The sequence below is a fragment of the Vespula pensylvanica genome, chromosome 5 (assembly GCF_014466175.1).
Source record: "Vespula pensylvanica isolate Volc-1 chromosome 5, ASM1446617v1, whole genome shotgun sequence".
In the NCBI taxonomy this organism is placed as follows: Eukaryota; Metazoa; Arthropoda; class Insecta; order Hymenoptera; family Vespidae; genus Vespula; species Vespula pensylvanica.
In genome coordinates this window covers 7,250,271-7,270,936 of record NC_057689.1, presented here as the reverse complement: position 1 = coordinate 7,270,936, position 20,666 = coordinate 7,250,271, and the positions used below count along the sequence as shown (strand labels likewise).

The following is a 20,666-nucleotide window of genomic DNA, read 5'->3' as shown; positions in this document are numbered from 1 at the left end:
CAATAAGAATAAAATTCTATTTGCCATTCTAATCCATTATCTGCTATTCGAATTGTACTCACGCTGGATTAACCAACTGTGATAGTAAAAAGTACGTTAACGTCGGATGATAAATGAACAAGTGTTTTCGAGTATTTTATGTTTGAATATGAAAAATCATGTGACTATATTCTTTCTACGTAAAGAAAAGATTTGATCAAAATAAATGAAATATCTTTCTCGAATTGTTACCAGTTATCTATCTTGACGATTATTCGAACAAATAGAATTCCTATTGCGTTTATAAAAGTGAATGTTTCTCTCTTCTGCTCTCATACACTTTAGAATAAACGTTGTATCTTTATAAAGGGAATAGGAAAAGAGGAAGACATTTTCCATCTATCTTGACCACCATTTGTACAACGATTTGTACTGACTATCTCGTAGCAAAGGACATACTATATATCGAACTGTATGTCGACCCTTTCTCGTAAAACTTCGACGTTACCTATGCATGTACTATACGAACGATTGGAATTTCAAACTAGAATGCACACTATCGAAATATCCATATTTCTCTATTTCTCTATCTCTCTCTCTCTCTCTCCTTCTGATTTCTTTTTTAGTGAAATACATAACAAATAGTTAATACGTTTCCGATTGTAAGTAGCAAACGATCACTTTGATAGTGATTCTAAGTACAAAATATAATATAATTTATATCAAAGTTTAATTGATTTGATACAAGCATAGACAAAAATCGAAATATTTCTCAAATTTGTACAAAGCAAAATGTACTAGGTCAAACGAGAATTGATAAAGGAATGGTAGAAAGGAAAAGAGAGTATCGGAAAAAGGAACCAAGACATTCAGAAGCCACTTATCTCTCACGGAAAGATTTATTAAATGTTCTTCCATTTCTCGAGCAATTCAAGGATAAGAGTCTGAAAGGACTCGACGACTACGCGATCTGTAGACACACAGGATAATATGAAGATTAAAAAGGCTTAGCAATAGAAGACGTACTTACTTGCTCATCGATCGAAAATCGTTCGACATTCGGCTTATTTTCGATTTCTCTGGTTTCTTTTCTATACTTGTAAATTCACGAGAAAATAAAAGAAATATTGAAAATTTAAAAAAAAAAAAAAATAGAGAAAAGAGAAAAAGCAAATGAAAAAGAAAAACGTGAACATGGTGGAAATAACTATGCGAACTATGTACCACGATATTTAAAAGAACGTATCAATGTTCATGAACGCGTTTATCATTGTGACTGCAAAAAAAAATAATAATAAAAAAGAATTATCTAACACTAGCAAATGAAACGAGAGTTGAATTACGTATATTCTGGATGAGAAGAAATAAGAAAGAGTGGACGATCTCAACATGTTTTGTTACGTATGCAAGTATAACACGAAACCAGATTACATCAAGGTTATTAAGGTAATTAAATGTTACTATGCTACTCTTTCTTGCTAATCATATAATGTGTAATGCTTACGTACAATTCTTTATTTTTATCTCTTCTTTTTCTTCTTCTTCTTCTTCTTCTTTTTTCGTTCTCTCTTTTTCTCATAGAATTTTCCGTCATGCGATTATAGGTGCGCCTTTATTCTTAGAATAAAAGTAACATTTTTATATTACGTACTGTTGATTAATAAAGATATTATCTCTCCGCTCGCTTAAATATTTTTATTAAAGAGAAAAGACTGGCAGTTCGTTGAATGAACGGTACATTAAATCTTTTATGAAAACCACGGAGCATTGATATCGATAAAAAGGGCGATTTATGTGAAAGAAACGAGCCAAAAGTGATTTCCAATCCTTCCCCATCGTCGTTTCAACCAACCAAACCCTTTCTTTCTACTTTCGAGGTAATCGTAGAAACATTATGTTTGCGTTGCGATGACAGAGTGATCGATATCGAGAGTTCGAATATTACGAGCGATATTTCGAACAATAGGTATACTTGAAAACGATGTGTAAGTACATAAGATAAAGAACTGTTTTCTTTCTAAATATCAATAGTGTTATTACGTTCTTCATATTGCGATTTATGTCTTTACAAACGACCTAACTAATGACAACTATCTCTCTCTCTCTCTCTCTCTCTCTTTCTTTCTTTCTGTTTCTCCGTATGACTCATAAAAGTTTCTTTACTACCTACCAGGAAGGATATTTTTCCAATATGTGAAGGACATAAACAATACGCTTGTAGTAGTGAACCTTTAAACACAATAGCTTATCATATTATTCAACACATGTCTTTTACGTCGCAATAATTCTACGGAAAAAAAAAAGAAAAAGAAAAAAACATACAAACGTACCGATCGATCGATTTTTCCAGGAAGTTTGTAAAATTAATTAATTACATTACTAATATTAACAATCATTAATAATATTAATAATATATTCACATTATTATATACTACATTATTATATTTATAACATTATATATTACATTAATATATTATATTATTAACGTCACTAATATTAACATTACTGCTACATTATTACTAATAATAATAAATAAATCCTTTTGAAAAAACTAGAAAGCCATTAGAGAAGTTTAAAAAAAAAAAAGAAAGAAAAGAAGAAAAAGAACTTTCTTCTTGGACTTGGGGGAAAAGACAAACTTAGGGGGTATATATTGTGGACGACACGTGGTGATCCGTCGGACTTTAATATCGATGGTATAACGTTTGCGATGTACACGTTTTGCGACCTGGATTCATAAAGGAAGAAACGAAAGTAGGTAACAAAGGGGGTGGGTGGTACAGGGGGATGGATAGAAGGTAGAAGACCTCGCCAGAGGCAAAACTAAGAAGACGAACACTCGAAGAGGTTGGAATAAAATCCAAAGAGAAACGGGTAACATGAATCTCTTTTCTCTCTCTTTCTTTCTTTCTTTCTCTTTCTCTTTCTCTTTCTATCTTCCTGTCTCTATCTCTATCTGCCTTTTGGACTCTACGTATATGTATGCAGATATAGATAAATATACGTATTACAGTGGTGCACACGTAAGAAGAGAAATTTCTTCCCCTTGCCCTCTCTGATATTAGTTAATTCAAGATTTATGGCCATCTAATCTCTTGCAAAGATCTTCTAAGCTCCCTTTTCTCCCGTGTGTTTTGGCCTAGAGCCAAAACTTGTATCTATCACCTCGTAAATCATAATGACGCGTTTTGGGAATTAACCCCTTGAACCATAAAATTATGTATTACGTTCGATATTACCAATCGAGGGACTTTCATTTCTTTTTCTTTTTTCTTTTTCTTTTTTTTTTTTTAAATAATCCTCATACTTATCTTCTCGGTATCAATCTTATTACGAGAGGATGAGAAAGTTTCATACGAGTTATCGGTAGAGGGTTATCGATCGTATCAATCGATTGTTAGTTAATTCGATTAAATTTGTATGGAATCGTAAAAAACCAAAAATTCTTTATTTCGAAAAAATATCGCTTGTATTTTTAATATATAATACGAATAAGTACATTCGCGATGATCACTTTCATAAAAATGATCCTTGATATCTTCAATAGCGTTTATAAAACTAATCGTTTTTTACGAATAATCTAGTTACAACAAAATGAAAAGTACGAGTCGTTTTATCTTGTCGTCGAGATTTATGGCTATTCCCAACCATAATTCTGAATAAATCGGAATGGATATTTTTTTTTTTTTTTTTCAAGAGATAGAAAGAAAGAGAAAAAGAGAGAGTAGGATAGAACTAGCTTACGAAGAGATACGACGACGAATTCTTTGGGGGTACTTCCGTCCTCGTGGCTGAACGTTTCAAAAAATAATTTATTAGGGTACACACGACGTGTTCTTTCAGATTCACGAACTGTAATAGGAACTTCATTAGGTGGCACGTGGTTAGATCGCAGAACGAAAAAATGTATATGTCCGTGTCAGTATCAATGTCTTCGTGTACGTATATGTGTGGGTGGATGTATGAAGAGAAAGAGGATTGGGAGATGGAAGAACGAAATCTCTGCTAATTATGCAAATGCTTTCAACCGCGCGTGAGCGTGCCATTTGGATTTTACGTGCTGGTACCTGAGTTCGTACGTGCGATGTGTCTGGTCATTCCCACGTATTCTGTGATTCGTCTGACAGGAGGATGGAAAAATAGGAAAAAGAAGAAGGGAAAGAGCAAAAGCGAGAACGATAGAGAGAGAGAGAGAGAGAGAGAGAGAGAAAGGGAGGAATAAAAAAGGATAGATAGGAAGACGGTAGTTACCCTTTATCCTGAACTTTTTACCAATGCACCACTGAGAATCCATCCGTCCGTCAAAGGACAGTCCGTGCCTGAATTGGCTGGATTCGGTTTTGGTCCTTCGATTTCACGCGCCATCGAATAAAATGTAGAAAAGGGCGATCGTGCTACAGGACGTGTTCTACTCGTCGTCCGATACTTAACCTGGCAAGTTTTGTTTCGAATAGGGGTTACAAGAAAAAAAGTGAACGATCACCAAATGTATCGAACCAATTAAAACTTTCTGTTCTCTTGTTTTCTTTTTTCTTTTCAGCCGCTCTCTCCCAAGTTCTTATCCTCCAGCCTCACTCTCTTCTGTGTCCCAACGCCACACCAAAAATAGGATTAAACCTCATGAGAAAACGACATTGTAATTCCATTCTGGTAGTATACAGTAACGAGATTGACTTTGTAACGCGAAGAGCTTCAATGAAGTTTCAGAGTACAATCTTACAGTCTCTCTATCTTTCTGTCTCTCTCTCTCTTTCTCGTTGTCTATCTGTCTGTCTGTTTATCTATCTATGTATTTCTACATCTACACACATAGCTATCCACGTTACACGATTTATGTTGAATGTTCACAGATCGTTCTAAGAATCATTTCCCCTATACGGACGCGATTAATAACGTGAAGACAATTGGCCCTGCTGCAATATGCCCTTTAAGTCTCAAACACTTGGCGCACGAATGTACCGAGATGTAAATTCAGCGACTTTTAAGGACGCTTCTCTCTGCGGCTATTACAATATATCTTAAAGTAAAAGAGAAACAGAGAAAGCGAGAAAGAGAAAGAGAAAGAGAAAGAGAAACAGAGAGAGATAGAGGGTTGAAGGTAGGGCGAGAAGGAAGAGAGATAGTCGAGAAGGTTTCTAGCCGACGTGTTCCGGAGAATACCGCTGGTTGTTACGTAGGTACTACATTCTCTACCTTTCTCTCTTCTTCCTTCTCCCTCTCTCTTTCTCTATCTATCTCTCTTTCTCTACCTTTCTCTACCTCTCTACCTCCTTCTCTATCTCCATTTTGCTCACTCTTACTCACTTTACAAGAGAAAACGTAATATGCTTTGTGGATCCGCCGAGCTGACCCGGCTAGCAGTTTCTTAATTTCGTTTTCGCCCCTTTCCCTACTTCGTGGATCTCATAATGTAGTTCCTCTCTCTTTCTTTCCTCTCTTCCGCACTATGATTCGTTTCTTTTTCTTTTTTTATTTTCTCTCTCCCTTTTTTTTTTATTCTACATCTCCCCCGTTCGAGACGAAAAGAAATAAAAGAAATCTGAGAGTGATAAAAACTATAAAGTGAGAAGGATCTTTTTGTTTTGTTTCGTTTTGTTTTATTTTCTGTTCTGTACTTTTTTGTTTGACCATATTCTTCTTTTTTCTTTTTTATCTTTTAAATGAAGAATATATAATTTATAATTAAATAACAGCATCGATATTCGATTCAAGAATGTCATCCCATTGTTTAGTTAATATATTTAACGCGTTCTCCAGAAATAGAAGAGAATAGTAACTGTATACTTATCCTTTGGGAAATACCATCATAGATATATACCTTCTATAGCTTTGAGAGAAACCTTCTATATACATATATACTGATATGACTACATATAAGAGACGAATAGACCAAGCGTGACTTTCGTAAATGGAAGTAATCGAGTTCGCTTTTAATCGTTACGAAATGAGAAACTTTCAGCCCTTATCGAATCGAACTTTTATATACGTAGGCGTACAAATACAGGAGGATTATGTTAAAGGTGGCTTTCTGAAAAATTAATATTCGTGTCGTGGTTGAATCTCTGGTACGCATTAAAATGTAAATTTCAAAACTCAGTCCCAATGTGCCTTTTAGCTCGGTTTTAAACGGAATGAGGATAATTCTTTTTCTTTTCCTTTCTTTTTTCTTTCTTCTTTTTTTTTCGAAAACAAGAAATAAAAAGCGAGAAAGAGAAAGAGAGAGAAAGAGAGAGAAGAAAAAGGAAAAGAAATGCAGGAAATAGAGAGAGAGAGAGAGAGAGAGAGAGAGAGAGAGAGAGAGAGAGAGAAAAAGAAAGAAAAGGAATGAAGGAAATAGAAAAGAGAGAGAGAGAAAGAGAGAGAGAGAGAAAAGGACGATTAAGGTGCACAATATAGCGATATAATAATACGATAGCAGACGGAAAGCTCAAGTTTTCACTCTCTGCGAAAATTCTTTGGTCGGCGCGCAGAATTGCGGGGAAAATTTCGTAGCGCGTCTAGCAGATGTCTCAATGATTCAGCATCGTTGCTGCAATGCCAGCGATCTAACCCACACGATAGTTTTTTTTCCATTTTATCATGGAAAAGTTGTATCTCTCTCTCTCTCTCTCTCTCTCTCTTTACTTTTCACCCTTCCATTCTTCTGTCTTTCCTTTGCCCGCATGCTACGCTTCATTCTTTGTTTAGTTCTCAAAGTAAATCCTGCAAACTGGTCGACCGTCGGTCGTAGGTAAGACGGTTTACATATATATGTGTGTGTGTATATATATGTATATATATATATATGTATGTATGTATGTATGTACGTAGTATACTCCAACTAATTTCAACTTTATCTCATTCCTCTTTCTCCTCGTACTTCTTCATCGACGTTATCTTCTCGTTATTACATTCCGACGTCTCCTTAAAAATCCTTTATTATTTCCTTTGCGACAAAATCGGATTTGGTTTTATGAATATTTCCATAAGGAAATATCTACGCTCATCTACGTCTTTCTCTCTGTGGTTCTCCTTTTTTTCCCACCTCCTCCTTTTCCAAGCTCGGTAATAATAATGAATAAAAAACAAAAAGAACGAAAAGAAAGTGAAAGGAAAGAAAAGAAAAGAAAATTTCGAAGAGATTAACTTAACTATCGACGAATGTTTCGGATACATCATGATTAGTCCATCAATTTTTCTATTTTCATGGGATTAAAGAGCTACGAGAAATAATTTAATATTCTACATTTACGACTATGCTAATAAATGATACAATACAAATGAAATTTGATAAAAGAATTCTTCGAAAATATCGATACACGATAGTCAATTAGTTATGGAATGATTTATTGAATTTGATTCATGAAATCATTGGAAATATGAATAAAACAAAAATAAACAAAACAAAAATAAAATAAAGAGAGAGAGAGAGAGAGAGAGAGAGAGAGAGAGAGAGAAACAAATAGCCAAAGAAAAAAGGACAAGTCGAACGAAATAATAACAATTAATTTTTATCGGAATAGTATTGCTTCTGTTATCAATGGTAATTAATAAAAATACAACTGTCGATATAAACATGTATACAGTAAAATGAATCATGCAAGTGATGCAGAAACACAAGCGGTCAACCAAAAGGCTAGAAATAATCGTTCTAGGGTTAAATGCGTCGACGATGATCGATCCGTTCTCTACGTGCTTATTAATAAATCAAGCTCATCGAGGCAACGAACTACGACGTGTCGCGTCAAACGGCACGATCGCTAAATTAACGGCTGATAATTAGCTGATAGGCGTTGACGATTTACGCTCAATTCGGAAAGTTATCCGACGAAACGATAACCCATCGATGTCACATAGGTATAAAATTCAGTAGAACGAACTTCTGTGTGCTAAACCATCTATACATGTGTGTGTGTGTGTTTGTGTGTATCACTGGTGTGTGATCGTTCGACCAAATAATTTTCACATCGATTACATAATCGCGCATAAGCTTTGAACGTACGAAATAGAACTGCCGATAATAAAAGATCGAAAGACACGTTTCGAGAACGAGAAACAGACATTGTAAGCAATTAATTCAATAAATTCATACGACCCAGTGAATCCTCATTACATATAATCTGATTTTCCTTGGAGAGACGTGCAACGTTAGCAGTTTGTACTTCGAATAAAATCTTCCTAGACTCTGTTTCTCTCTCTCTCTCTCTCTCTCTCTCTCTCTTTCTCTCTCTCTCTCTCTTCATATTCGAGGTTCATTATGAAACGTTAATACATTACATATTTTCGGGTTACAGTGATATGATTCCACAGGTGACGGTCACTAGACTATCCTTACAAACATCGGAATGCTTTGAGATCAAATAAAAAAGTTCACGGCGATAAGATATTTCGATGGTATTTCAAACTTGAAACAATATTTCACTTTCTAACTCTATCGCTGCCGTTCTTTATTCGTCGACGTGTCGACAAAGATCGGAGAAATAGTCGGAAAATTTGAATAGAGGCGATTGATATTGACATGCGAATATCGCTCTTTCTCTTTCTCTTTCTCTTTCTCTGTCTTTCTCTCTCTCTCTCTCTCTTTCCTCTCTCTCTCTCTCTGCCTGTTATTTCTCTTGTGCATAGCACTATTTTTTTCTTTTCGAGAGAAATACAGAAAATTGTTTTTATACGTACAAACGTTTTTATACACACAAATCCTTTCTACGAAGGCTATATAAATTTGTTCTATCGTAATTACAAGATAGAATATAAAAGTGATGTTTGAAACTTTATAACGTGCGTAAGTGTCTAATAGAAACTTGAAGCTATTGTTATACATTAACAGAGGTTTTTAAAAGAAAAATATAAATTATGGAAAATTCGTTCTCATTTGAAAAAAAACGCGTGTATATACTTTTAACCGAACGTAGTACTGTATACGTGCGTATAATTACGGCAAAGAAACAAAATATAACGAAACTCTCTTAATAAGAAAACAATACTACCGTAATTATGAATCTTTATAGAAAGATAAAGAGAGAGAAAGAGAGAGAGAGAGAGAAAAAAGAATATGTAAAAGGCATAGAAAAAGAAGGAAATTAGACGGAAACGAGTTCAAAAGTCGAAACGAAATTTTAAATGATTTTGGTTCAGAATCCATTCAAAAAGAAAGATAGAGAGAAAGAAGAAGGAAAAGAAAAACGCCGAAATCGAAGAGAGAATGAGAGAGAGGGAGAAAAAAATACAAAAGAAGTCTGTCGGATGTACGATTATAGCAGTCGTCAATGGCACGTCAATTTCACGAGTTCTTCCTATCATCGTGATCCGTTACACGTGCCCTGAAACGTTGATGCCGAGAGAACAGAAATAGAGTTTAAAAGAGAGAAAGAAAAGAAAATGGAGGAGGTGGAGAAAGAGAATGAGGATGAGGATGAGGATGAGGTCGAGGATGAAGAGTAGGAGGAGAAAAAGGAGGAGGAAGAGGTGGAGAATGAAGAGGAGTGGAAAAGTTTACGCGCGAACAGATACGCAGATTGGACGTGCTTTCAAATCCGAAAGAAAGACGATCCATCCAAACAATAGGTAAATGCACTTCCGTGAAGTGAGGAATACTAAACCATTGGCAAGCTATGCGACTCGGTGAATCTGGAATCGGTTGGACGATGTGTACCAAAAAGAGATAGACAGACAAACAGAAAACTAGAGAGACAGAGACAGAAAGAGAAAGAGAGAAAGAAAACGAATGGAAAAGCTCAAAATCGTGATACTATGGTTCGTAAAACTTTCCTTTTTCCTTGGAAAGAAGAAACATGGATAACCGACTTGCGGATGGAAAATGGAGGAGTTTGTAACGCGCCAAGAATGCTTCTAGTCGGTTGCCTACATATTAGAGAATCGAATCGATTATGCATGTTGTTCGACATTCTAACGAAAGAGGAAAAGAGACGAGACGAAACGAGATGTGAGATACAGGTTTCACGAAATTTTATCTTTAAAAGGCAAACGCGATATTTTTTAATCGCGATATCTTCCTCCTTGAAAATACGATATGTACGATTCATATTTCAAATACGTATATATGTGTATATATATATATATATATATATATATACATATATAATATGTATATATAATTTTATATCTTCGCATATGGATACGTACAGATAGTTATACTTTCAGCCCGTAGTAAAAAGATACGAGAAAATAGCGAGGTGTAAATGAAAATGGAAAAAGAATGGAGAAAGTAATAAAAGAATCAGATCATATCCGTTGTATATTAAAATAAAACGACCGACGACACTTCGTGCCTTTAACTTGAAAAGGTTAAACAAGGGAGATTGAGAGAAATAGAAAGAAATAGAGAGAAATAGAGAAGAGGGTAGAAAAGATGTCGTTTTTAATTAGATCTTCCTTTTGTTCCGACAAAAATAAAGATAACAGAAGGAAAAGATATCGTTTGAAAACAAAAAGAAAAAAGAAAAAAGAGAGAGAGAGAGAGAGAGAGAATATATATTTCATTGATAGAGAAGAACTACGATCGACGAACGTGAGTCTGTCGTTGAAAACAATAAGCCAAATGTAAATGAACAAGAGGAGCGAGAAAAAGAATGATAGAGAAAGAAGAAAGGAAGTAAGGAAGAAAGAAGAAAGGAAAGACGGTACGGCGACGGTGAATCAATGAAGGAAAGAAGCTTTTAATAGCTCGACTTGACTTTTAAGACGGCGCGGCACGGTTTACTACGGAAATTAATTATGCAAGCACGCTTCTTTTCCTCTCTTGCGGTTACCATGGGCCAAGGTCTTCCTTCGTGCATTTCTTTTAACTACTACTACTCCAATCCACTACACTATTACTATAACTATTACTACACTACTGCACTACTTCCTCTTCTATTACTGTTACCAATAATACCACTTACTATTATTCACGATTCCGACTTAAGAAATACAGTAAAAAAAAGAAAAAGAAAGAAAGAAAAAAGAAGAATGAGAGAAAAAAAAAAGAGGAGGAAAAAACAGCTATTTTTGTATCGATCTGTTGCGTAAAAGATAAACGGCAGCATCTATTATCGCTTACATAAGTGTTAAACACGTGCAAGTGTATACTTATATGTGTAGATATTTACGTACTACCTGTCGGCGCGAATAAATATCATAAAAATAACTGCTAATAGATATGTATATACGAGAGGTCTTATAGAACAGCAAAAATGTTAGATCCACTAAATGGTTACCTCGAAAAGAAGATTTGACGAATCTTAAACTGGAAACGAGTTAAAGAAGAAGAGACAGATATAGAGATAGAGATAAAAAGAGAGAAGAGAGAGGAGAAAAATAAAATAAAAAAAAAAAGAAAAAAAAAAAAAAAAGAATTACCTTCGTTAACGATACGCATTTGAAATTTTGACAACCATTCTCTTCCTCTTCTCCTCTCTCTCTCTCTCTCTCTCTCTCTTTTTCACGATCATAGAAGCGGAAGCCCATTTTATCGCGTTGCCACCTGCTCACCTTCGATGTCCAAATAAAGAGCGAACACGTACGACACCGCTCGTACTCTACACGCGTACCGCTCGCAAAAATTTCTTTCGCCTCTATTCTATCCTTTTTTTTCTATTCTCTTTTCATCCATCCATCCATCTATCCATCTATCCACCCATCCATCCATCCATCCATTCTTCCTTCCTCCATCCTTCCTTCCTTCCTTCCTTCCTTCCTTCCTTGCTTCCTTCCTCTCTTCTCTTCTCTTCGTTTTTGCATTCAAACGACGAGCGTTTCGACGACTCCCATCGCGAAAAGAGGCCATCGCTCAACGCGTCAGCTCAACCCAACCGAACGATTTATGGAGATGGCGCCAAGTTTTTCAAACAAACTCGACCAATCAGAATTTTCTTACGTCTTAGAGATATCTCGCCAATTATAATAGGAATTTACGAGCAACTCCAATTCTCTCTCTCTCTCTCTTTCTTTCTTTCTTTCTTTCTTTCTCTTAAAGTACTATCGATAAAGTGCCATCTTTGGAAGAGAAGATATTCCTCTTTCTTTCTCTTACGAAATTGATCACACACACACACACACACACACACACACACACACAAACAGACACATAGATATATATACTACGTATAAGGAGAGACCCTTAACATATCTCTCCATTTTTCTATCGTATTTTACCTACTCTTGGTCCACTTTTTCTCTCTCTTTATCTATTTCTCTATTTCTATTCGTTTTACTTTTGCGACAGTAGGACGGATTTACGACGGTAATTACGTGCCTCTCTTCGCAGCTATTTGTCGCCTCCACGAAGCGTGCGAGGTACCCAAACTCAGGCTTCTTTCCTCTCTTAATCTCTTTCTAAACTCGCATGGGACTAGTTTGACTAACTTTTACCTCTACTACTCCTTTCGTCCTTGCTCCTTCATCGGAAAGTTTCACGAGCTAACACAAACTATCCAAAGGGGAATCTTTACTTTCCATTCCGAGAGAGAAACTAACGAAGATCGTTGTTGTTGATGCAAAATCCGTTGAAGATTTAATCGATTTGGATATATCGCTGGAGAGAATTTATCACGAAACGGGTAACGATGTTTCTGGCTCGTTGACTCGAACATGCATCCCTTCTCACGTAAAGTTTCAAGATGAACAAGAGTGTGTGTGTGTGTGTGAGAAAGAGAGGGGGAGAGAGAGAGAGAGAGAGAGAGAGAGAGAGAGATGCGGGTTTAACATAATTAAGCGCATAATTATCCTAATTGTCGTAAGGTTGGTACGCTCTTGGCAGGCAGACGAAGCGTACCACTAAGAGGTGCCTGCCTCTTCAAGGGGTCGAATCTCGATCTCGATCTCTCGCATTGTCTAATCGCATTTTCCCTAATCTTCTCTCTCTCTCTATTCATCTATCTATCTATCTATCTATCTATCTATCTATATATATATATATATCTATCTCTATACCTTTCTCTATAATTATCTTCTCTCTTTCTTTCTCTCTGATTATCTTCTCTCTCCCTCTCTCTCTGTCTCTCTTTTACCTTCATCTTCTTAGGAAAAGAATGCAAAAAATCAGGAACCAAAAAAAAGGGACGATATTGTAATACTGCATAAAAAAAGAATTTTAATATTAAAATACAACATTAAAATACAATTTCTAAATAATTATATCTTCTTCTGGCAAAAAGTCTGTAGCAAAAAGTTTTATGATATGAAAAAAAAAAAAAAAAAAAAGAAGAGAAGGAAAAAATATTTATATAATGTAACTTATGATTAATATTATGATATACACTATACTAAATATAACTTAGAATTATAGCAAATATTAACTCTCGGGATACGAACTAACTGTGATACTTTTGTGCTGGAAAAATAGTTTGTGTGACTTGGAAGTTATATATGACGTTACACAAAGAGTTTAGTTCATATTTATTCTCTAATAAGATCTATTAGACTGGATCCAAAATGTATAGTTAATTAAAGGAAGAGAAAGAAAAAAAAGAAAAAGGAAAAAGAATGTCTCTGACAAATTTCGAAAGTAACTTATCCCATGGGACGTATAAAGGACCCAAGAGAAAAATTTAAATTCAATATTTCAACTTACTTTGTAGAACAAAAACGTAGAAACTTTTTATCGAAAAAGAAATGCTCTTCTCTCGATTATATCTACATCAAAATAAACGTGGTGGATTGTGTGACAATGCAACGACACGAGTAAAACTTTACAGAGAATGCTGCTATGTCTATGTACAAAAATTAGACAAAAAAAAAAAAAGAAAAATAAAGAAACGAACAAAAAGAACAATATATAAACGAAAAAAATAATAATAAAGGAAAGATCGAAAGAAAGACTGGCGACTACAGAAAATGTTACACTTTTCTGATATCGACTGATTCCTTTCTTTTTATATATATATATATATATATATATATATATATATATATATATAAAATCTATTTCTCGTAGATTCTTCTATTTCTCTGTCGCGAAATGTATACGCGTTTTTCTTTCTTTCGTTTCTTTTGTGTACGTTCTAACATAAGTCCGATCGTTAGCCTCCAAAAGAAGAAGCTTCGCAAAGAGTTTCGTCTTCTTCTAAGCGAGAGAAAGAATCTCGACGTCGACGTAGATGTTGACGACGACGACGACGACGACGACGACGACGACGACGACGACGATTTAGTACTTCTTCAATAACAGGAAAAAGTACGTTGAAAACGTTACGGCATTTTTACGTTCAACGACAAAGAGAAAAGTCATCGAAAAGCGTTAGTCGTTGAAATCATAACACAGTTTGTTCGTATGTGTTGTTGACTTTGTCGTTTTTTTTTTCTTTATTTTTTTTTCTTTTCTTTTCTTTTCTTTTCTTATCTATCCTGCTCACACTCGCCGTTGATACACGACGGACGAAGATGAATTTAAGTTTCTACGTCAGCGATAGACAAAATAAATTCTTTCAGAGATTTTTCAGCGAGATCCGAAGAAAATGTTCACACGCGTATACTAAACACATATATACATATATACATACATATACATAGAAAGAAAGAGCGAGATTCATCCATAATAAGTCGTTGAAAAGTCGATAGCTTGCATAGAGCGTATCATAGAAGCCTTTGTTCGATCAAAAGCATCCTTTTTCCTTTCTTCTAGAAAAGCAACTCGTTGTAAATGGCGATGTTCTCCATCAACGTTTGTTTACGACCTTTTACGTATATACGTATCTATGTATGTATGTATACGCGTGTGTATGTACGTACTTCTTATGTCCTTCGTACTACATCTAACATTCACGTTTTGTTGTTTTCTTTCTTCGGTCAAATGAAAATTACTACGTACTAATAACAATGATTAAACAAAGGAAAGGAAATAAGTTTCGCTTCGTCCTTGAAAATATCGATTATTTCGTTAACATATAATATAAGCTATAACGTCTTTGTTAAGAAAGAGAACGAATGAGTCATTGGAAAAGATTTTTAAACTAATAACGATGTTTAGTTAATTGTAGTAAGATTTATTAAAATTATCGCAAGATTCATTAGCATACCTTTGTCTTCTTTTCTTTTCACGTGTTCGTCTTTATCCCTCACCTAAATACCCTTTCTCGTTCCTTTCATTCGAGTAAGTACTTATTTGTAAAAAGAAAAGAGAGCGCACAAACGTTTTAATATCACGCTATTCTTAATAGATACAACATTTGACATATGGCTATCGTTTATAAAAAAAAAAAGAAACGAAAAAAAAAAAAAGAAAAACAAATTCAACAGGAATAAAAAGTATCAAGTCGCGAGAATAATCGATCTCGAAAAATATGATTTCTACGCAACCTGAAAACGATATGAAATGACATTAGAGTAGGGGAAAAAAATGAACGTGGGTAATATCCTTTTTGAAAAATGAACAATTACATTGAAATTCTTTTCACGTAGAAATCTGATTCTTAACTTCCCCTTTTTAATCCTATTACCCTCCACCCTCTTCAGCCCATTACAGCATTATTCTTTATAAAGATATTACGATGATTAATCGAAATGAAATGATAGGATAAAAATGAATATTAACGTATAACTTACCCAAGTTATCCGCACGGGCGACCGGACGGCCAAGTAGCAGGAAGAGTAACAACAACGTGAAGGTCAGCATGACGATAAAGAAGGACATGTGACGATGCAGAAGGGGAGTAGCTCTTCTCGTACGTCCAACGACTAATTACCCTTCGAGAGGATCCACTCGAGAGTAGCAGCCAGGCGCGAGAAGGCACCGAGTGATCGGTTAACCTCGAACGAATCCGCGCACCAGCAACAGCAGCAGCATCAGTACCACTCCCATTTCGATCTCTCTTCAGACTCTGATATACGATCTCGTGAGGATGAAGTTTGTAAGAAGTATATACGTGTGTGTATATGTGTACATGTATGAAAGAAAGAGAAAGAGAGAGAGAGAGAGAGGGATCTCTTTCTCGTTAATAACAATATACTATTATTATTATTATAACAACAATAATAAAAACACTACTAGATGACACGATGATGTCAGAGATTTACGTATAAATATATACACGTGTGTATGCGCGTATGTGTGTGATGCGTGTACGTGTACGTCGTTTATGTGTGTGTATATATATATATATAAACTGTTTTCTATCCTATTTTTAATCCTTTAAATACATTCATCTTCACAAAAACGACGAATACTCGGATCATATCACTCCAATCACTGTATTCGCTATGCTTCTTCAACGTGTCATACCACATACACAGACACACACACATACACACACACACACACACCGCACACACAGTATCTCTTTAAACCACGCACGTAACCAATAAATAACGATATAACAATCAACACACAAAACACATTGTTCGTGTTACCGATAAACCGACCGATCGATCGATCGATCGATCGATCAAAGATCCGTACGTACGTATTACTGACGGTTTCTTTTTTTTTATCGATCGTACATATATCACTAGATTATCCTTCTCCTTCTCTTTTCTTCCTTTGATCTCACAGTAACTCTTCCTCTAATCCTTCTTGCCAGCTGTGAGCTCTTCTCGTCGTCTGGAGAATACGAAGCTCTCTTTCTTTCTTTCTTTCTTTCTTTCTTTGTTTCTCTCTTTCTCTCTCTTATCTCTCTTTTTTTTTACTCTCTCTCTCTCTCTCTCTCTTTTTTTTACTCTCTTTCTCTCTCTCTTTCTAAGGATTTGTTCGCGTTGTTCTTCGACTCTCTGGTCACGTGGTTTTCTTCTTCTTCCTCCTCCTCCTCCTCCTCCTCCTCCTCCTCTTCCACAACCTCTTACCGTGGAAAACTTTCGCGAAGAGCGTACGAAGTTTCACGGACGATTTTTCGCACTTCTCGAGAAAACCAGTAAAGAAACAAAAAAAAAAATATATATATATATATGTAATCGAGAGAATCCGTATAAAAGATCGTTCTCGAGAAAAATCAAGTAATCCAACGAGAATATATATGTATATATATATATAGAGAGAGAGAGAGAGAAAGAGAGGGTGGTGGAGAGGTAGAAGAAGAGCGAGCAAAGAGAGATTCTTCTAAGATATTTTCGTTCGTTCGATGTGGTCGAGTTTGAGGAAAACTCGAAGGACCGGGCTAAAACACGAGACGAAACGAGATAGAAACAGAGAAATGGAGTAAAAAAGAAAAGAAAGAGCAAAAGAGAGAAAAAGAGAAAGACTTAGATATGTAGAGAAATGAATAAATAAATATATAGATAAATAGTTAGATAGTAATAGAGAGAAAGAGAGAAAGAGAGAGAGAAAGAGATATATATATATATAAACAGGACACAAACTAATCGACAGACGCACGCTACGAAGTTCGCCGCGCGACTGACTGCCTGGCCGATTTCAAAGCAGGCGACGCGTGACGTCACGATTCACACAACCCGTACCCACCCCACGCTCTCGACCAATCGTCGCGCTTTCCCCCCACCACTAGCCCTCACCTATCTCGCGGCAACGCTTCTCCCAGCCTCGCCTAACCCTTCTCCCCCTACTCTTCTAGCCATCGAAGATAGGTTAAACACTCGCGCGCGCGGGAAAAAGATGGTCGTGACCCCGTACAAAACTTAACCCCCTTTTTTTCGAAAGGGTGAAATACTTTTTATTCGATACTGTAGTAGTATCGATATCTGTTTGAAGGATAAACGAAATGGAAATGAAACGAACGGTAATTGAAAACTGTATTGGAGCGAGGGATCGAACTAAGATCGAGATTTTTACGACACAGATACTATTATTTATACAAGGATTTATCGTTTATCTTTCCTTTTTTCTTCCTTTTGTTTCTTTTTTTTTTTTTCTTTTTCGTGTATGTAATTAATTCGTCGTTTCAATTTACTTTCTTCTTTTCTGTTTTGCTTTTGTTCTTCTTTCGATTGAATGAAACTTATCGATGATTATCCAAACGAGTAATAATCGGACAGAATGAAATAATAATTTTCAATGATTCAGAAATGTCCGGTTTTGAAAAGCAAAATTTTAGAAAGAATCTTTTGAAAATAATATTTTTATATCTTGGTTTTAATTGGACTATCGTATTCCAAACAATCTTTATTCGATTATATTACATTTCTCTGTTTGTATTGCAAAATATTCGAACATACCAAACATTCTTCGTAATTATAGCGAATCATCCGATGAACGAAACGAAACCGTGTTCGAAATTGTTGCATAACCGCTGATTAAGCTCCACTTCGGTTCGAAGTTTTATGTTGGCCACAAGCTTCCTAATTAAAATTTTGTCGCGAATTCTTGGTTAAACCTAGATCTAGATAGAACGACGTCTTTAGTCCGCGTCTTATCGCGAAAAGTCTTGAAACTTTTTAGTCCTGAAGTTACGTCTCGCCGTAACCAATATATATATATATATATATATTTCTTTTTCTTTTTAGAGAAACAAAGAAAAATAGACAACGAGTTTAAATATTTCTGAGAGAACTTTTTCGTATCTTCGCTTCGAACGATTTTACCGATTCTTCGTTGACTTTGGTTAAAAATCTGATTCTCCAAAACAGCTCGCTCGAGAAAGAAACCTAACGAAGCAAATAAAGTTTCTCTCTTTATATATATATATATATATATATATATATATATATATATATATAATTTCAGTAAAAATGCGTTACAACGAAGTTTAATCGAATTTTCAAGTGAGTGACCTCGCGATCGTGACCTCGCACCAGTCGTAGGATGAACGAAAGTTTATCGTACAAAGCTTATCCCTCTTTGAGACCTAACTCAAGCCAGAAAACGTTTGCTCAAGGAACCCTTGTTTCGTAAGCAGTCATCAGCTTGTAAATGAGCTCATAAAATTTTCCTTCAAATTGCTATTCTCTCTCTATCTATCTCTTTTGTAAAAGACAAAGACTATAGGCTTTTGATGAAATTTCATTCGAGATTTAATAAATCATAAGAGTAATGTCCTTTCAAAAGAATTTGTGAATCGTCCTCGAAAGAAATCGTTGATATCGAGAACGAAATAAAGAATCGACAAAGAACTCGTTCAGAAAAGAAGAAGAAGAAGAAGAAGAAGAAGATCACGAATAAACTGCAGAGATCTCGTGCTCCTTCGGAAGCACATCCGCTCTGGCATCGAAGCAAGAAGGACCCATCGGGTTAACGGGTTTCTTTCCTGTTACGAAGAGGATGGGCCATGTGCAACGAAATTCAAGCGTCTCGAAGGAGAATCGCCCAAAAATATATACGAAGTCTCGTACGCCGGAGATAGTAAGCTTTAATTTTATTTATCCGGCGTACGAAAAACATAATGCGAACGTTTAGTATATAAAGGTTGATTCCAAAGAAGAATTACAATTTCGTCTTTAGATAGATATTATTATACCTATTTCTTCGCCAATATCGATTTGAACTCGTTAATTGTAAATTTATCTTATACGATTAAAATCGATAATTTGTGCGTCTATATCTCTAAACACTCTTCTTACAAAAAAGAAACAGTAAAAAGGAAAAAAAGAAGAAAGAAAAGAAAAATCATTGAAATATCCAGAATCATTCGTGAATGATTTTAATGAAGTTTAAATAAGAAAATTTAAGAGTTCTCATTTGAAATAATTTTTATATTCATCGAACTTTGCAGAAAGAAAGAAAGAAGAAAGAAGGAAAGAAAAAAAGACAACTTTCAAAGATAATCCAGTCCATTCTCGTGCGTTCGTTTGAAAAAAGAAAAATATTTTAGCGACTTTCGGCTCGTGAATATTAAAGTTCCGAGTTCTAAGCAAGTTTAAGAAGGAAGGGTAAGGTCCATAAAACGCATCCTCCGCAACGTGTTCGTGTCGTAGAATCCTACGTTGTTCTACTTAACTCGTTTTGCTTCTGTGCTTTATTACCCGGACGACTGGCAACCAAATCGTGCCAAACATTCAGCTGTACCGGTTGCATAAACGCCCTTCCTCCTCCCTTTTCATTCCAACGAAAACGTTCCTTCTTCTTTTCTTGATAGGTCGATTCTCTTTTCTTCCTCTTCTTTCGTCCTCGACGAGAAATCGATAGTTCCATACTTATTTTTACGCGTTATTCGGGTCACCGTCCTTAGATATCGTCGTACTACTTCGGGACGATTTAACGACCTCTCTGGACGAAGATAAAAATAAGCACTTAAAATCTGGATGACATTTAATCGCACTCGTAGAAAATTTCAACGTAAACGTTATCGTTCCACCGAATCTCGGACTCGACCATTTCGACGAAATTAGAATTTTGTATCTACTTAACGAATATCTTTCACCGGTGATCGATCGATGGAAAGAGAAAAAAAGAAAAAAGAAATGGAAGAGAAAAGAAAACAGAAATAAAAGAAGAAAGAAGAAGGAAAAAAGAAAGGGAAGAAAGGAAGACAAAGTTTATTGAAACTTAACAAGAATAATAATGATGACGATGATGATAATAATAATGGTAATAATAACGATGATAAAACTACAACGGTATGTGTTATTCCTTTCGAAGTCGGTCATTCCTCCGGCGTCCTGATTTAGCTCAAGCCCCACATGGTTCGACGTGTCGATTCGCGTAAAACAAACGAGCTCGTTCGAATCATCGCGAGCAAACATTCGCGCGTTGCCGCGAGTTTGTCGAGGAGTTGAGTTGGGGAATGGCAGGAGAAGGGTAGAGAAGCGAGGGTAAAAGCGCAAAGGGAGGAAAGGGTGGAAGAAAATAAAACAAAAAAACAAGAAAATAAAAGAGAGAGAGAGAGAGA

General features: G+C 35.6%; 1 protein-coding gene across 7 annotated transcripts in view; it reads right to left on the bottom strand.

Annotated features, from left to right (window-relative positions):
* LOC122629608 (protein eva-1) overlaps positions 1-20,666 on the bottom strand; it is a 237,105-nt gene that overhangs the window by 118,841 nt on the left and 97,598 nt on the right. For 5 of the 7 annotated variants that reach the window (XR_006327308.1, XR_006327309.1, XM_043813195.1 and 2 more), the window contains exon 1: positions 15,499-15,937. The exons of 1 other annotated variant lie outside the window; for it this stretch is intronic. Coding sequence is in view for 4 of the 6 variants with exons in the window: in XM_043813195.1 (XP_043669130.1) it covers positions 15,499-15,586 (88 nt within the window). In the remaining 2 variants the exon portion in view is untranslated. Of the gene's footprint in view, positions 1-15,498; positions 15,938-20,666 lie in introns of those variants that run through there. One more of the 7 variants, XM_043813201.1, reaches the window with a different exon arrangement.